This window comes from Tigriopus californicus, chromosome 5 (genome assembly GCF_007210705.1).
Source record: "Tigriopus californicus strain San Diego chromosome 5, Tcal_SD_v2.1, whole genome shotgun sequence".
Lineage (NCBI taxonomy): Eukaryota > Metazoa > Arthropoda > Copepoda > Harpacticoida > Harpacticidae > Tigriopus > Tigriopus californicus.
This window is the reverse complement of record NC_081444.1, coordinates 13,364,206-13,382,661: the sequence shown is the minus strand read 5'-3', so window position 1 is coordinate 13,382,661 and position 18,456 is coordinate 13,364,206. Positions and strand designations below refer to the sequence as shown.

At 39.0% G+C, this 18,456-nt stretch overlaps 2 protein-coding genes across 3 annotated transcripts in view; both read right to left on the bottom strand.

Moving 5' to 3' along the window:
• Positions 1-8,656, bottom strand: part of LOC131881145 (uncharacterized) — a 33,678-nt gene extending 25,022 nt beyond the window's left edge. Inside the window, exons 1-2 of the mRNA XM_059227920.1 lie at positions 8,326-8,656; positions 7,997-8,241 (exon numbers count right to left, since the gene is read on the bottom strand). Coding sequence (XP_059083903.1) covers positions 7,997-8,241; positions 8,326-8,478 — 398 coding nt within the window. The 5' untranslated portion in view covers positions 8,479-8,656. The remainder of the gene's footprint in view (positions 1-7,996; positions 8,242-8,325) is intronic.
• Positions 8,657-14,448: 5,792 nt separating this feature from the next.
• Positions 14,449-18,456, bottom strand: part of LOC131880310 (centrosomal protein 43-like) — a 10,175-nt gene continuing 6,167 nt past the window's right edge. For both annotated transcript variants that reach the window (XM_059226910.1, XM_059226911.1), the window contains exon 5: positions 14,449-14,752. In XM_059226910.1, coding sequence (XP_059082893.1) covers positions 14,505-14,752 — 248 coding nt within the window. In that variant the 3' untranslated portion in view covers positions 14,449-14,504. The remainder of the gene's footprint in view (positions 14,753-18,456) is intronic.

Here is an 18,456-nt window from a genome sequence, read left to right as displayed (position 1 = left end):
GGTCTGGAATGCTATCTAAAAATTTGTCCAAGTCTGAATTGAAAGATGCAACCAAAATTTGATTTGATTATGGTCTTTGAGTATATTGCCTAAAATGTGAGAAACAGTTTTCAAATCTCTAGCGATCATAAACCAGCATAAAAAAAGAACTTTTTTCTATTCTTTTATCATAAATAAATATCAAACCTGCTCCTCTTGGTTACCTGGTTTCAAAAAATGACTTAATATCACAAAACTCCTGTTGGGCAATTTTCCACTGGAGTCGATAACGCTATATCAAATACCAAATTAAATGCATAAAAGCATTTTCAAAGTAAAATTCGTAATTACTACTTCCACTCACAGTGATATTCCAACTGTTGATTAAGAGTCTGCTCAAATAAAAAAAAATAAAGATCACGATTTTCTTAGCGAGTAACTCAGATCAGTATATCAATCAACATATAAAAAGAAAACATTTTCAACCCTAATTAAAACAAGTGCGTATCATTAGTTTTTTTTATTGGAAGGATGATTTCGACCATGACATCGTCCAACTTTCCAATAAGAAGTGCCGTGTCCGTAACATATTGGTTCTTTGTCTATGGGTGTGATTAGGGCCAAAAGTTTCAATCTCAGTCTAAAAGGACGAAGAGGGGGTGAATAGAAACTCTCGGGGGACCCCTTTCGTACTCGGAAATTGCCCTAACCATCAAACAACGCGTCCCAAAAGAAGTGGCACAACTATGGAACAAGGAGAGAATATTTTCCTAAGATCACCCAGCTACACTCTAATGAAAGAGTAAGTTATCGAACTGGCTGATTATCAGGCTCCCTAATTTTATAAACGGCAAGAGTTTCACGAACAGGCTGGGGAGGCAGGGAAGCGAAAATTCGATTTCACTTACAGCTCGCATGAATTACCAGCAAAAATTGATAACAACATCTGTCTGGCAATTGTCTCTGTCGATTTTTTCCGCTTGACAACTTGCTCATGATTTATGAGCATATATATCTGTGCAGTACCTTCTGTAGAGATTGACCTTTGTTATTAAGATGACTCGAGTAAGAGGAATATGTATTTCAAATGAATTGAAGAAATATGATACGACTTATTCAATTGAAATTGTATGAACATTGATCGGCTAGAAGATTGGATATGACACTTCAAAATATAAAACTTAGTGCAGCTTTTCATGCTATAAAGATATTATAGCAATGATTTTAAACATATTTAGAATGCCTTAAATCTATCTATGCTTTAACCGTAATTTTCAAACTGGAATAGCTAAGCCAGTGCTAATATCAATTGAATTCGTTTTGAAAAGTGATACTTTTTGATGACCTTTCAGTGATCGAATGTATAATGAACTATTCCGAGGTACTTTCAAACTTGTTCTTTTTTGTCTCAACAACACTGAAACCGCAACTGAAGTCTTGATATTTGAACAAACGCGTAATCAGAATTTAAAGCCACACTTCTACTACAGAGTACAATAGTATCCAGGGAGACAGAATCAGGGATATCACTGGAATATGAACGGGAACGCTCAACTTGAAGACCCACAACTCCAATTGGAGAGAGTTGTTTGCAGTCTTCTTCGAATAGGATTGGCCCCAGGTCACCATGGGAATGTATGTCAAATTTCAGCTCAAACAAACGACTGGGTCAAAAGTTATGACCTCTCAATGCACAGTACAAAAAGGGCACACAGAATGAATGATCTAGCAACTACCGCAAGAGGGCTAGCTCACTAAGTATGTGTAGACTTATGTTGTGAGCTTTGAGAGGGCATGCTTGTTAATCAAGTCGTTCGATCAAACTGAAAATTGAAATGCGTAAGTGTAGGGACCAAAGGCCAGTCTCGTTTGAAAATGAACACAATGCGTTGATAGCATCCCTGTCCATATTCCAGTGGTTCATGTTAGGAGTAAACATACTTCAAAGTTCCTCATGCAGTCTTAGACACAAGTTAATCCGATTGGATCATGCTCTCTCGGCTGTCATCGTAATCTCACATCTTTACATACAAAAGACGCAAGCGCTTGTTCCCATGAAAAGAAATTACTTTTGTTGGTCTTTTACTTGCGGGCATTGGTGCTTTGTTTGGTTCATTTCGCGTCAATAATGTCCCTTGAGTGACATTAATTGCAGTCTTCTTCGAATAGGATTGGCCCCAGGTCACCATGGGAAGGTATGTCAAATTTCAGCTCAAACAAACGACTGGGTCTTCTCATCAATTGCACCTCCTGACATTTTTCACCTCTTACACGCCAAAAGGTCGCAAAACATCCATATGGAAGACCCCAAGTCTTGGTTTCTTTTTCGAGCTTGGAACCAAAGTACAGCAATACCTTCTCTCTGTTTCTGTTACTTTCAAGGGCAATTGTGAACAGACTTGAGCCAAGACTACCTTCACAAAGAAACAAAGCTGGCAAAGACATTTGTGTGTAGAAAGTTCATGGTGGAAATTCGAAGAGGGGAAATTCAGTTGCTGATTCGAACGGGTTGCCTTTCCCTCAAAATATCTGACTAATCAGCAAAAGGTGCTTAGGGCCTCCTTTAATGATGCATCATTAAAGGTTCAGACGATTGATTCCTCGAAGGAAATGAATCAAAAGTACAAGCGAATGGTACAAACTCTCGTCCAAAGTGCAGTACACTTCAGGAATGTCCCACCTCATTCGTCAATAGAATAATCCTTAAACGTGTGACATAAATTTGATGATGTGTCGCTGTTTATGTTTTAGGTTGGTCCTGATCCTTTGACAAAATTTGGACTTGGCCATCAAAGTGTTTGTTCCGACGAAATAAGCCTTGAATGCCTTTGAGAAAATTGGAACATCACGAACGTAGAGCACAATGAGGACTGATGGGCTAGGAAATCTATCAATGAATTTTTGGTGATGCCATCGCCTTGAAATGTGTTTATTCGGGCGTTTCAGACCCTTCTCAGTTAAAGTCATCCTCGGGTCACCCATATCCCTATTGGTATGTTCTCAGATTGAGCTCTAGGAAGGATTTCCGTGGCTCTAGCTATTCAGCCTCTCACACAAATGCTCCATTTGACTTCAAGGGGCCTCGAAAATGAATTGAATCGCCAATTTGAAAGAAAATGGCTTTTTTTTTGTCTGTGATTTGAAACTGACATCTATCGGCTATTTCAAACTCTCAAACACCCACATTTTCTTTTGAATTGCAAAACATTTTTTGCTTTTATTCTTCTCGTGCTCTCGTTGAAGGTTTAGCTCTGTTTTTTGATCAACTGACAAAGCATTGTCAATTGACGTACAACCACAACCTTATGTTGTATGTCGATATTCCTTGGAGTAAAGAGCAGCAATATGAACAGGCTTATAGCCATTTGTTCTGGAAATATCATATCGATTAAGTGTTCTTTACTCCCCCTTAAAGACACACAGGAGTTCCCAAACCGCTCAAATAATTATGCGCTTCTCAGATGGAATCGCTTTAGATTTACCCTGCCCAAGGACGACGTCATCACTGGACAGAGACGGTAGGGTGGGGGAAACGTAACTTTTATCCAGATGAACAGAATGCATTTTCCTTCACACAAGTAGGACTTTAGTTAGTTCAGAAAGTTTTTTGCCAATTTCAATCGAGCGTCTGCGTCAAAAGCAATGAGGTCCTGAAACTCAGTACCACGTGGGCAGAAAATGACTTGCTTGCACCACGTTGGTGAGATCTTACCATTATCTTAATTGGAATTACTCATTTTCCCCCACCCCCGTCGCTGTCCAGTGGTGAAGGCGTCCTTGCCCTGCCTCAATAACATATTGAAGACGATTGGATGGACGGCAAACTCTATGAAAGGGTTTGATTTTCGCATCTACCAATATTGGGCTCAATGCCAGTATAAACAAGAGTAAAATTAAATCAAAAAGTACAGGGTATTCCAAAAGGACGTAAAAAAGTTTGTGCAATTGCAAACAGAAAGTGCATCAAGCTGAACGTAACATGAAAGAGTAATATAGTAGTCCAGCCGATGTGAGAGATATTGTTAGTTTATAAGACAGACAAAAGAAAACGCATGCCATACAACATACATGCTTCACAATAGATATCGTTGATCAGTTCCATTTGGTCTTTAATTATTTGACGTATTGGTCTAATAATTATCAAAGTATGAAAAAGTAGACATTTGGTGCACTTGTCCAGGAGTGGGACCTTTTGGATCTTCATTTGACACTTTTTCTGTTGCCAAATAAAAGGGGCTGGCACATGGGTTTTCAAAGGTTTCAATCTCCCTGACTCTTTAGTAATATTCTTTGTATCATCCATTATCGTGCCCTGTTATATTAATAAGCCAAATTTCTTGTACACTGTTCTCACCAACCACACAAGACCTTCCGATGACGCACATCACTTGAAGGCTTGCTAACTACTACGTCAGACCTGATCAACAGCTCAAACTAAGAAAAGAAAGACACCCGCTAGATTGGTAAACAAGCTTCTTGCTGCATAACATTAACGAAATGTATATATTTATCTGTCGATTGTCTTGGTATTAATACCAAAAAAGTACAATGTTTTCGAGGCTTATTCAGTCATAAAACTTCCTTTAGAATTTATAACACTTTTTATTTTTTCTCACGTGGAAGACAATTGAGTCTATTATTCGTATTCAAGTATTGGAAATTGACTTCTTTCAACTGAACCCCATGGTCCCTTAGGCGTTTTAAGAAATTTTGAGCCATTAGATCTACAACCATATTGTGAGGAAGGTACTTTGAAAGATTACAAGTGGTCTAAAAGTTGCTTAAAGCCCTTGAGAATAGTGAATGGGAAAAAGGCAAGAATTTGCGAGTTCTCCCATTTGCCTGGCAAATAAATATGAGATCAATTTTATCAGACATTCTTTGTCCGGAGGTTCAAAGTACGTTTTGATTACGGAAGGACATCGTTAGTATTGGGATTGGCCTCCTAGTATGTGTAATCTCGATATCAGTCCGAGCAAGAACTCGATGAGTAACAAAAGATAACCTTAAGATATACTTCTAAACTTCAAATCTTCTAGATAGACAAACCGTATGATACAACAAAAAAGTTCTGACCAGAGTATTCAACTATAAGCAAATCCAATGAGTAAGTAGGATTCATATTTTTTCGGATTACTGGAAGCGAGATAAGTGTCACTTTTATTTGTATCTCTGACCCAATAAACGATCCTTCCTTCCTCTAGTTTCATCGAAAGCGAGTAATGACCTAAAAAACAATAGGATCCTATAAATAGTGCCAACGGGCTTTCGTAGCATTCTTGAATATCCGGAGGGATCAAACCTTGTTTATTGGTTACTTAACCGCCACGTTTATGACCACTCAACGCGGGAGAGCTGGATTTACGCATTTTGAGTGATTGAAGTTTGAGACCTTTGGATAGTGATAGTTAGAGACTGGAATCATTATGTAATCAAAATGCCGATGTAGATTGATGAAAATGATTGAAAAAGGATTCTCAATTCTTAGGTTAGGTTTGTTCTGTTTGTTAGGAAGTCAGATGGCAGTTCTCTCGCTTTGCCTGTCATCTGATGATGGGTGTCCCAATTGAGGGATATTCCCACCTCGTCATCACAACCAACAATAATTATTACCTTACCCTCGGGAATGACCGCAGGTTCGCCCATCAAAGCTGTTAAAGCAGCAACTCGTGCTGTAATTTAAATACCGCTGAGAAGCTAGGATTTGGCAAGCCTGGGATCAAACCCGGATTTTGCAAATAGGAAAGCGGATGCCCTACTCGTACGGTACCCCAGCAAGGATCCTTAAGTCAGGGAATGCATAATATATATAAAAATAATAAAAAATATCAAAATTAAAAAAATTGCAGTCTATTTCTTTTGAAAGGTTTTGCGACAGTAAACATGAAGTTAGTTAAAAATATATTAAATACTGTGAAGGTTTCTTTGGTCTTTGATCACAAATGCATTCTCGGCAAAGATCATTTATTGCCACACATTCTGTGTTCTTTGGAATACTGTACGATAACCCAACGAAAGGAATCAAAGACCTTTGAAGGTGGGAGGCGTTGGTATGTATTTTTACCCCGTCTGTTCGTGGAATTTTGGTTCTCTGTTGAACCTAATCTAATTGTAAACGAGTGGCCTGGTTTGTTCTCATTCCATTCGAGCTATTTTGAAGACCCTCCAATACCAAACCAAGGTTTTCTAGCTTCTTTAGATCGATACAAAAATCGATAGTGATTCCTAATGAAGCACCGAAATCTCGATTTCTGTCTCAGTTATGCCAAATCTTGCAGAAAGAAATGAATCAATAGCAATGAGTGACAAAAAATGTTTGTTTTGTCCTTGTCAAGCAACATTTCTGGTACATCGTAAGCCAATATCTAACGACCTGTGTTTCAAATTACTAAGGTAATTGACATTCTTAATGTCAAAACCATTGGTTTGATCCCGTTTTTCTATATGCCTTGGTTTGATGGAAAACGTTTTCGATCCATCACTCTCAATTCGTAGCCTGTAATCATTTGGAGCTTTCTTACTTAAGTGTCAACCCGGCAACCTGAGTAAAATAGGTATTTATTCAATGGCAGTTGCTTTCTTTTGGTAAAGTTTTCATAAATGAGGTTTGAAGAAAATCTATTATGGTCAAGACACCTATGACGAGTGGGCCTTTTCATGCTAACAAGTTTGAAGAGAAGAGTAAAGGCTTACCTGAACTTCTCTTCAAATGAGAGGGCTGTTTAAGGTGCTGACCATATCATATTTTTTTGGATTCCAAACTTGAATAAACCTCACGCAAAGAGAGTGACAGCCATTGAATACGCAGTTTTATTGGATGATCACAGGCTTTCAAGGTATAATCTTGACTTGAAACAGTTAGAAACCAAGGTTTCGTGCGTCCAAACTTACTTTCTCTCCAATTGTGATTGAAAACTTACTTTCCAACACCTCGTGAACAAGCAGGCATAAAATAAAGTTTCTAACAGGGACGGTTAATTTCCACTATGTGGATGAGAGTCAAGATTCTGCCCATGACAATCGGTTTTCATAAAAGAATAGTGTTTTCATTACTTTGAGCTGGAATTCCAGTTCGAAATCCATCAAGTCCTCAAGTACAAGTGCCAAGTAACACAAATCATTCCAGAACCACATGCTGCTTATCGCCAGGAAAGAAAGAAACCGAACTGCTTTTCTTCTTTCTCTCCCTCTCTCTTTCCTCTTGTACTATCTTAAAAAAGCCATAGCAAGTGCGGGAAGCGACCCTTGCACATGAATTTTAGTATGGAAAACTCACTTGAAAGCATGAAAAGCCTAAACCCAAAGAATGAAAACTCAAAGAGCCAGGGTCTGATGTAGTCAAAAAGTTTACCATCGGATCCCAACACATCTGGCATTGTCTTCCTTCAGTTGGAGCCTTCAACTTTGGGTTTCAGGCTAACAAAGTTACTCTTGTTCACAAAAAGGGAAATACAAAAAATGTTAAAACCAACAGCTGTTTTTTCTCAGCCAGGCTTATTGTAGAGGCGTGAGAACCCTGGATTTTTACCTTAAGAAGGTTGACTTTAATTTTCAAAGAAAGGAGCTCAAGTACCAATGAATGAATTGGTTTGTTGTTCAAAGAGCAATAGAAAAAGAAATTCGGAATTCAAGCAAGGGTCTAATATTGAAAAATATTCTAGGAACCAACATTAACGTTAGGAGGACTGTATTTGTCTCGTTTAACAATAATCTCTAAAAAAGATTGGAATTAAAAGTAGGATGAACTGGCTTTATTTTGTGGAATGCGTCTTTGTATTGTTGAGGTTGAGTCGACAATAAACAATGAGCGAGGCATGAATGAAACTTATTGTTCCACTTGGTTAATCACAGCCAATAACAGGACAACCAGGGACAAATGTCTGAGATCCTAATCATTTCCCATCAAACATTACACTTGTACACAAGAATGCTCAAATATCCGGTTCACGGTCACTTTAATAATGTCATTTCCTTGAGCTCTCTTTACTACTCAAGATCTAACAATCGCGTTTCTTACCTAAAGTTATCATCCGTAATATACGAACAAGCTTTCAATTGGCAAGTATGACCAATGCGAACATATCGCTCAAAACTCATGACGATGGTGGAATACACCGAGGTCATCATGGAGATTTGCACAATCGGAAGGAGGTAGGGCAGAATAACGGGATAAATTATTCGGGCATAATAGAACCACAAATCGGGCAAAGCGTACAGAAGAGCACAACCGTTCACCACCAGAAAATCAGAGATGGCCAAAATCTGGAACAAGAAGAAGGTCAATGTGAAGAATGGCACGGAGACTGCTACATAGACGCTTCATCAATTATGCAAATGTCGACTAACCTTAAGCAAATTGTGGAACATGGAACAGGATCGCTTGCGTAAGAGCATCACCAAACTACCCACATTGACAAAGACGCCGATGGCGGCCAGGATGATGATGACATAACTGTAGATATCTGCAGTGCTCAGGTCGTCCTCCTCTATTGCAGTCATGGCACGCCTCCCAACCTCGGTTTGGAATGGATTGACACTTGGAACTGGTCAGTTATACACTGATTGGAGAGGATCCCATGGTCATTGTCCTCACACAACTTGGTTATCGTAGAAGGTAGTAGTACTAAGACTGTTGTGTGTGATTCTTTAGGCCTTGGGAACCTTTCTTTGGGTGAAGGCCGTGAGGTCTTGAAAATAGGCGAAGAAAAAGGCTGAAAATGGGAAAGTGCTTGAATTAGAAGAGACACACTAACCATGGTAATAGTCTCATTCCTCATATTGGGGTCTCAAATAGCCAATATGATAGTTTCAACAAACAGTAGGCGAGATCAATGAGTAAGCTAAGATCTATTTCTATGCGGCTTCGGTCGAATATCTTTTAGGTGGCAATAAGCCGTTTATTATAGGGTCTCCCTTCCCATTTTCTGGTCTAGATTTTCCCCTGCCATCTACTCTGTCGGACCCAATCAGAGAAATGCTACCTGAACCAGCAAGTGCTTGTGTACATTGTAGGAGCTAATTGATGAAAGCAGAGATGGTTAGGTCCCAAAATCGATTTGGATGTGGCCTACATTCGAATTTCCAATAAAAACGCTCACCAATACCTACTTATAACTTTGAAGCATGTGCTTGTTTTTTTATCCAATCCCTGAATAAGTGAAGACACAAATAAGAGTACAGTTCTTTTGGCTGGATATGAGCCCAGTGTGAGGCCAATCGAATGAGGGAAAAGCTACTAGGATATGTTCCAAATTCTACATTGATTAACGAGTAGGATAAGTAGAGGTTCTAACTTAATAAATCGTTAATAAGATTCCATGCCGAATCCAGGATCGACTCAGTAAGAGAAAAAAAAACCCCCAAAAAATCATGTTTGCCAATACATGACCCTCTAGCACCTTCATATTGATTGAATCAAATTGCGAGGAATTGAAGTCAATTTGCGAATGTCAGCAGCATCAATTGAGGGAAATGGTTGTAGCGCAGTTGACTAATGCGTGACCGTGTGGAACTCGGGTTCATGGGTTCGATCCCAGGTTTCTCAACCAACCAAACCTAAAACCCTGCTCATCTAGTGGATATTCGCCTCGAATAGAGAGCCTCGAACCCAGAATGGGCCCCCAACAACCAAGGATATCATCAAAAAAATACAATCATATTAATGTTTTTAAATGTCTGTATCCAATGAGACTTGCATCTTGCAATGAAGAGTTTATTTATAAATTGGACCAACTATTGTGCTGTTGTTCATCATCAAGCAATCTGGCATTTGCTTCTTCCTCTCGTCAGGTTCTAAATCATTTATTGTCCTTGGAGAGCGTTTTGCAATCAAAGAACTTGTCAGGTGCCAATTTTTTGTCCCATGTGGCTCAGCGAGGATGCTATTCTCCAATTTGACATGAAACATTCCTGATTGATTTTTTCATTGGGTTTATTGGACACTTTATTGAATGCGTTTCTCCTATCCCCTAGGAAACACGGTTTGATGGTAGTTGACTGGCAAATAAATGCTGCGTTCCATCAGCTTCTAGGGAGCTAGTTTTAAGAGATCAGCATGTTTGGTATTTATGTCAAGAAAAATGCCCACTCTAGGCAAAAGTGACCAATTTCGTTGTTTATGTTTTGGAATCATTTGGTTGATTTTTTATAATAAAGCCGATTTTGTTTCCAAAATGGCTGGCTTTCTATAAATCTAGGAAAACATTCACATCATTACATGGGTCTTGAAAAGATGGTAATCATTGTTGGATGACATCATTCTGCGCCCAAGAGTTCGTTAGTTCATACTAACGAGACCAAATGCACCATTTCTTTGAAAAAGTCAGTTGGCCCCAACCACCATAGTGAGGCGTCTTTTAGGCCCTAAAGCATGTTGACCCAAAAACTTGAGTTTCCATCTTTAACAGATCTTCTCGTTTTATCATTAACCGGCCCATTTCTTGCTAATTTGAAAAAGGACCAGAAAACTTTCTTCCCCAGACCAAATTTGTCGCTGGAAATGGAAGGAACGCAAGGCAAAACGTCTTTGTCTGGTTGGTTTCCCGTTTCATTTGCTATGTTCTTACCTGGGATCTTAAGACATTCTCACTGGTTTGGAAGTAATATCAGCACTGATCCTTGAACTTTGTGTGATGTCAGGAGCGAGGTGGTTTCTCTATTAGACCTCCCTCGTTTGTTGATTGTCAATTTTCTTCCCTATGCCTCAAGAGCGCTATCGCGTGGAACCAGTTGGTCGAGTAAACGAATGGAACCAGGCGGGAACCTTGAAAGCGGAGAACGCGAGCGTCCAAGGAATCCTGTGCATCAGACGGGTGGTCGCTTGTTGATTCCCCATTGAAGAGAGCCTGCGTCTCAATCCACGGATGCAGAACAACGAGAATACAAACCAGACGTGTGCGTTACACCGAGGACCTTGGAACTTGAATCCGTGTTCCATGGAATGAATGTATTGAGTAGAACGACCGAGAGGAATTTACTGTGGTGGAAATTGATTGATTGAATGGAAATTGAACTTTATTGGTCGAATTATTGGATTAACAGAAGTTGCTTTTTTGTGGAGAGACGACTTGGTCTTGGTCTTGTTTGTGGTAATTTTTATTTACCAATAATGGAGCTCAAATAGGTAAAGTTATTAAAATCTAAAGCTTGATTTTGGTTCCCCTTTCAAACAAAAAAATAAAAAGTTGATCTAGGATGGCTTGAATCCAACAATTACCAGAAGACCTGGTTTGGTCAGGCCCAAAATTTGTGACATTGAAATGGTAGTTTATTGTCTGAAATCGTATTCTGATTTCGAAATTGCATTGAAATAGTATAATATGATATTATTTAGAAATATTGAGTTTAACACAAGCAGCAGGCTGTTCGCTCAGACTGTCATTGTGATACTATTTTTTGTCCCATCATGTCCTTTCAAGCTTTTTTTCAATCACTAGAAACTTTTGACAAACCTCATGCCAGACCCATTGAAAATGTTTTGATATCCGACCCAAAGTTTGGGCATTCATTGCAAAAGTTGAAGAAGCAAACATAAAAGGTATCGAATTTCTTCGCAGACATTTGTCAAAACGTATTTTTGTGCATACGGTCATGATCAGACTTATTTTTCTGCATTCCTTTGATCATCTTCATCACCGTCTTCTTGTCACAGGTACACCTAAAAAAATAACATTTTCGACTTCGAAATCAAAAATTGAACATCAAGGCACATTTGTACTTCGCATTATAGAGGTGAACGAAAAATAACTCGAAAAATGTGGAAGCAACATAAATGTTGATTCTGAAAGCCGTATTTGCACGACTTTATTACGAATACCATGATTGCAACGTGTTATTCAATACTTTTCGAAGTTCCCAACTATTCATTTTGAGTACTAGTGGTGGTTTACAGAGCCTGGATGCTCTTCGAGTAAGCTTCAGAGTGGTCGTTACATAAGTGTCGTGTTTCATCACCCAGCATTAAGATATTTGATAAACAAGTAGATTTGGAGGCGGAAATACTAACTGTAAGAATACCATTGATTGTTGGTGACCCAGATTGAACATCTCCTTTGTCAATAAAGCATATTTATTGTTCGACATCAAAACAAACAACAACCCAACCCCTTATTAGCTAACGAAAAATATGTCCGCACCTTTTTGTACTGCATTCCCTCAACCACAGTCGTCAGTCTTGTTATGAATTGTAATGAATAAGGATGTGCAAAAGATGCAATAGTATGTTTTTGCACAGTTACATCATTTTCAAGTTATTATGCATATTTGATGTGTCTTACCTTATAACTATTCCATTTGCAGTATCTGCAATGTTTACCCAAAAATGAATCAAAATTGCCCAATGAGCTGGTCACAAAATCAAATCAATTGGTAGATCATTCTCGGGCTATTTTTCAAAACAAAAACCGACCTCCAGTAACAGAGGCTTTGGTATACAAGTGAAAAGAAATCATCTCTTTGAGTCAGCTGCCACACCCACTGATATCCCTACACTATCCTATTCTACCACAAGATACCGTAAGTCACCTGCCCCAAGGAGCTCATCAAGGAATTGGGTGAGGCTAGGGTGTTGGTCTTAGATCAAGCAAAAGAAGACTTTATTGAAAGCTTTTTAACCACCCTTGTGATTCGAACAAGCCTTTGGACATGAACTGATTTTTGAACCTTTTTTGGATTATTTTCGTCTTTAACGAATTTTCATTTGCATAATTGACCACATATGTTAGCACTTTTTGCACATCATTACTTATGAAAACAGTTAGAGAATATCAGACCCTTAGCGCTCTAGATGGTGTTACATGCATTTACAGAAGGATCTCCCAAGAACCACTGAAAAATGGACTAGGACGCATGGTTCGAGAATTGACATTTCGGAATCGAGTGAAAGCATTGCGTTCTTGCGACAATTGGTCCTAGATCGCTACTAAAACTTATCTTAATTTTCTCCTCAGTCGAACGACTGGATAAAAAGTTATACCCTCTTTAGAGCTCGCTACTCAACACTTCACAGAATGATTGGGGTAGTCCTCTTGTGATTGAATGATAAAAGAAGGCTAAACCTTCACTCATTAGCCATTACTTATGAATAATGACCCATGTTTCCATATACGCTAAAATTTAGAATCATAATCGTATTGACCTTGAGGACAGTCTCCCTCTTTTCTGTGTAAATCATAATTGGCCTCATTACCTTTATAGTATTTGTGATTAGTGATTACTAAAGGTGCTTTCCGCTGAAAAGAAAATTCCATATTTTTAACAATTCCACTCACACATTATTTGCGACTAACCGGGACAATAATCAGGGCTGTTTTCAATCATCTTCACTTTTTCTCCGATCTTTTTGTGCTATTTTGTTATTTTGTTTTTTTATATGTTTTTTTTTTTTGCCAGAAAGGGTGAAAAGGGATTAAAGATGCCCAAAGAGATCCAGGGCAGTCATTGGGTTGAGTGGAGGTCACAGTAGCTAATTAATGTTTGAATGTTTTGCCTAACACTCTGTCTCGTGAATTTCAAAACGTTCAGAAATCTACTATTTTTCCAATTTGAGGAATCCTGCTGCTAGCTTTCCCTTCAGATATAAGTTTCCCTATTTCAAGTTCCAAGCAAGAACACAAAATTCTATTTTGTTTTGGTAATGTCTTTGAATATGCATATTCATAGGTACTTAGTCGAAGTCAGCTAGTGCATGCTTTAACTTGGCGATGCTCAAACTTCAGAGTTGGTCTACTAGATTTGAGGCCAGAACTCGTTGACTTGGAATGAAATATGCTGGAGGCTACAGGCCTCTATCAATCTCTCCAAGCACTCTCCACCCCTAAATAACCAAATAACCAATTTCTTTTTGACTTCGAAATGATGTGGTGTAATAGCTTTCCCTTTACCAACTAACAAGGCCAACCTGAAGTCAGCATAAATATTCACCTTGAAGCGAACATTATCTACATTTCAACTCAATTCAAGCCGTAACGTCAAAATGATGGTCATCCACTAAAACAACCTCAACCATCAAAATAATCAACGAAGCACCAACATCATGTGCCCATAAATCCGGCGTATTTTATTCCAAAGTTCCAACTCTTGAAGGGCTCTCGACTTTTAGGATCCCAAGTTCGAGTGCCACTGAAGTAGTTTGTGTTCATTACCCATCCTCTTTGACATCACGACATGGACCCAGGTCATTAAACATGACCAAAGTACATTCATTGTTCCTCCATCGACTGTTTCACCGGATACCACCCAGATACCAAGTAATCCAGAATTGATAACAAGACTGATTGGGCTGAAAACGGATGAAGCGTTTGTGTATGCTACAATGTACTCCCTCCATCACGTTTTGAGCGAGGCCGGTCCAATCAAGCTCGTAGCCACAAGGGAGGAGGAACAATTTCCTCTACACCTGATGCACTTGTACCTTAACGTACACTTTACCGACCCCCCTATGGCGAAGGAATAGAACAAGATGCATCTTCCTCCAGTTTACTATTCGGTATACCACCAAGATTTATTTGACGGCTATGGTTTTGCATTCAAATTGCCTCTTTATAATCGACTCGTAAGCTATCTTCCTCGGACACGGTCTCGTCTTTGGTGAAGTCCTCGGAGGCTGAAGGACCACTGCTATTCAGGAATTCGTCGATTTCTTCATCGATGGCATTATCCTCCTCATTGTTTTGTTCCCGAACTGGATCCTCTATCTGAGACTTGGCCGAGAATAGTGATGACTGGGTTTTGGATGCCGGAGGTTTCGTCGCTGGCTCGGATTGAACTGTTGGCTCTGGAAGAACAGGGAAAATGGCTTTGAAACCGTATCTACTGAGTAGATAACAGCAGAGATCTGGATGGTTATGGAACATTCGACCGTACTATAGATAATCCGGATCGTTTTGGCGAATTAAAATGAAATGTGTGTATTCTCGAATGTCAGACCCTAAAATATTCTTTTGTGCTTTTTTTTTACTGCTCACCAAGCAAACTTTTTGCACGATCAACAACCATGACTAATCAATTCCAGATTAATCTCAACAAAACTTGGAATCGATAAAAGAGCTTTCCCTAAGGTGAATCATAAGGTCCAAATAAGAGCCGAGGGACATTTAGATCTTTGATGAGAAGTCGAATCGATGAATGAACCAATTTGCCTAACCCAAAACAACTCAAGGAAAGGACTAATAAGCCAAAAACGAAAATTGGTATTCTCTAAAGCGAGGAAATCTTTAAGCAGGATCTGAGGCTTGTAAAATTATGAATATAGTGAATTCACTTTGATTCGGCTTTATTGAGACAAATGGAAACTATTCGCTTGGACTTCTATCTATTGCTAGTTTCCCAATAAAGAGATATTCAGGCTCCATATCACAACTATCATTGACTAAATATTAAAGCACACCATCCCTTTTATGTGATAGGTCATGCCGCATGCATTTATTGAGGCATTAGTTCACAATCTTAGAGTAGCTAACTGTAACACCTGTGTCAATCGTAAATAGGCCTGTGCAAGGACCTCTGGAGAAAAAAGATATCGTGGCTTGTGTTAATAACTTTGCAGTGCTAACTATAACAATAACAATGTATTCAAAGGTAACTGATTACATTTGCTTTCGAATTGTAGTTCAATAATATGATAATAATCCTTCACCATGTCCAGGTCATTTCGGCATTTGTTTCTGATTAAAAGTAATTTTATGGACTTAAAGCCAATTCTAGAGATTTTGTGAGCCTAATTGGGTAAAATTCTTCCAAACAATCAGAATTATATTCAAAGATGTCTGAGCTCCGTGAAAAAGTTTTTGCCCGTATTCGGGCATTTAGGCAAGCGCTGGTACCAGCAAACAAACTTGCCTGCCAATGCCAGTGATGCAAAATTGGCGTTTCAACCTGGTTTTAACGAAGCTGACCGTTCCTCATATAGTAACGTGAAAGGGTCAGCTTCTCAAAAACATGTTTGAAGCTCCAAACTTGCATCGCTGACACTGGTACCAGCAAACAAAGGAACCTGCCAGAGCTTGCCTAAACGTCCCCATTGTTGCTGGTAACCAGCCAACCTTTATTGCCAAATACTTTGGAATTGCCAGGAAGACCGTCTACAATATAAACAAGTTGTACCTTGTTCGGACAGATCAAGGCCTTCCTGAATTCTTTGACCTCTTTTTGAACCCTCCAGATTCATTGTAAAACTTTTTATATTGTAGACGGTCTTCCTGGCAATTCCAAAGTACTTGGCAATGAAAGTTTGCTGGTTACCAGCAACAATACGCATCCAAAGACTTTTTCACGGAGCTCGGACACCCTTGAATATAATTCTTATTTGTCGGAAGAATTTTTCCCAATTAGGTACAAAAGAAAGCTGCAGATCTCACAAAAACCTCTAGAATTGGCTTTAAGTCCATAAAATTACTTTTAATCAGAAAAAAAATCATTTTAAGAAGTGTGTAAGATGATATGCCCCACACAGTAGTAATTCGTGATTGCAATATTCCGCTATACAAATACACTCCTGTACTTGAAATATTTCAATTACTTCGGCTGAAATGCGATAGATAACAATTACTTTGCTTTTAGATGGAAGTGATTACAATTATTTCAAACTGTAAGTGCATCGTTAATGCTGTTAATCGATGATTGAAACGCTGATGAATTTCTTAATCATATTTCGATTAAACCTGAGCAAAGATCTTATTATTTCAAGGCTTTCAGTTGTTGGGAAATTTTGAGAATTATTGACAAATTAGCTTGCAAAAGTAGTCACACCTTTGAAGGAATTTCTAACGTCGTTTTAAAAGAGATCAAGATAGAACTTGCCGAGCCACATGCAAAACTAGTTCACGGTTCCTTAATTACTGCTTATATTCCTCCTGACTAGAAAACAGCCAAAGTTTTGCCCTTGTACAAAGGGGGGACCGAAGCGAGTTGACAAATTACCGGCCTATAAGCATTTTACCTTCTTTATCAAAGATCTTCGAAAGGGTGGTTAACGACCAAATGTTTGCTCCTTTCGCAACAGACCACCTGTCTGACGTTCAGTTTGGATTCCGGCCCAAACACTCTACGATGCACGCAATACACAATTTCTTATAAAACTTGTCTAACGCAACGAAAAATATTCTGTAGGCATTTTTCTAGATATTAAAAAGCGTTCGATACAGTAGGTCACGAGATTCTTTTGGCAAAATCAACAAGACATGGGTTTAGCTCCAATATTACTGGATGGATTAGCAGATCTTTGACGGATTGACAACACAGAGTTCAAATTGGAGATGTGGTATCAGATCCTTTGCTCGTACCTTGTGGAGTACCGCAAGGGAGTATATTGGGCCCATTGCTTTTCCTCATTTACATCAATGACCTCCCCAATGTTACTGGTTTTAGAGTCACAATGTTTGCTGACGACACCACGTTGCAACACTTTGGTGCAAACGTAAAAGAGTTGGAGGGTCATTGCAATATATGGATGGATCTGTTATGAAATTATTTTAAAAGAAAAAATTTGACGTTAAACCAAAGCAAAACAAAACTAATGATTTTTGGCCCTAAGAGTGTAAAACACGATTTCACAATCAACTTGGCAAATAACTCATTAAACAGGTAGGGGCTACTCGAGACGAGAAAACCATTAGGTTTCTTGGATTAAACATCGACGATCGCCTCAACTGGAAAGAGCATACTCGCCTACTAGGAAATAGCGTGCGAAAGGTTTTACTCAGTTTTTTTTTTCTCGCGAAGCATTCGATTCCCTCAAAACTAAAGCAAGTTATGTACAACGCATTGATTAGGAGCCGGTTGGGATATGGTGTAGAGTACTTTGGAGGGTCACCGTCCTTTCCCAATCTCCTTCTGTTACAAGAGAGGTCAGTCAGGTGGATAGACGGGGTAAGCTATCGAGCACATACCAACGAAATTTTCAAAATATTTAACATATTGAAAGTAGCAGATGTAGTCACGATTCATCGCTTACAGTTTATGCATAGGTGCTTAAACGAAAAAAATCCCCCTAGTCGTGAACAACTATACCCAGGGGGAGAAAAGAGGTGGATTAGATTTATTTTCCCTACCGCTCGCCCGTACTAACTGGGGTCAACGGCTTCTTGGGTTTGCGTTTGCCAAATCCTGGAATGAGTTTTTTTATTGAAACAAAAATTGATATTGACTTTAGCATCTCTTTTAAACGATGGACCTCTCGTCTGACAGACTTAGTCATCTCTCGCTACCAAACCACACGCAATATCTTAGGCTATAGGTCTTGTAACAGTTTTTAGGGTACACTTCGAAGGATTTCCATGACAAGGAATGCTGCCTTAGCCGAGTGCAGAAAATCCCGGTATGGACACTTGCACAGACCAGATGAAATTCAGGACCCTAAATAAGGTTGGGTACCCATGAAAAAAGCCAAGAGGCTTATGGGAAACCTGGGGCATGCCTAATCTTCTTGTAGCTAAACAAAGGAATCCCCGAAATACATACATACATACATATATACATACA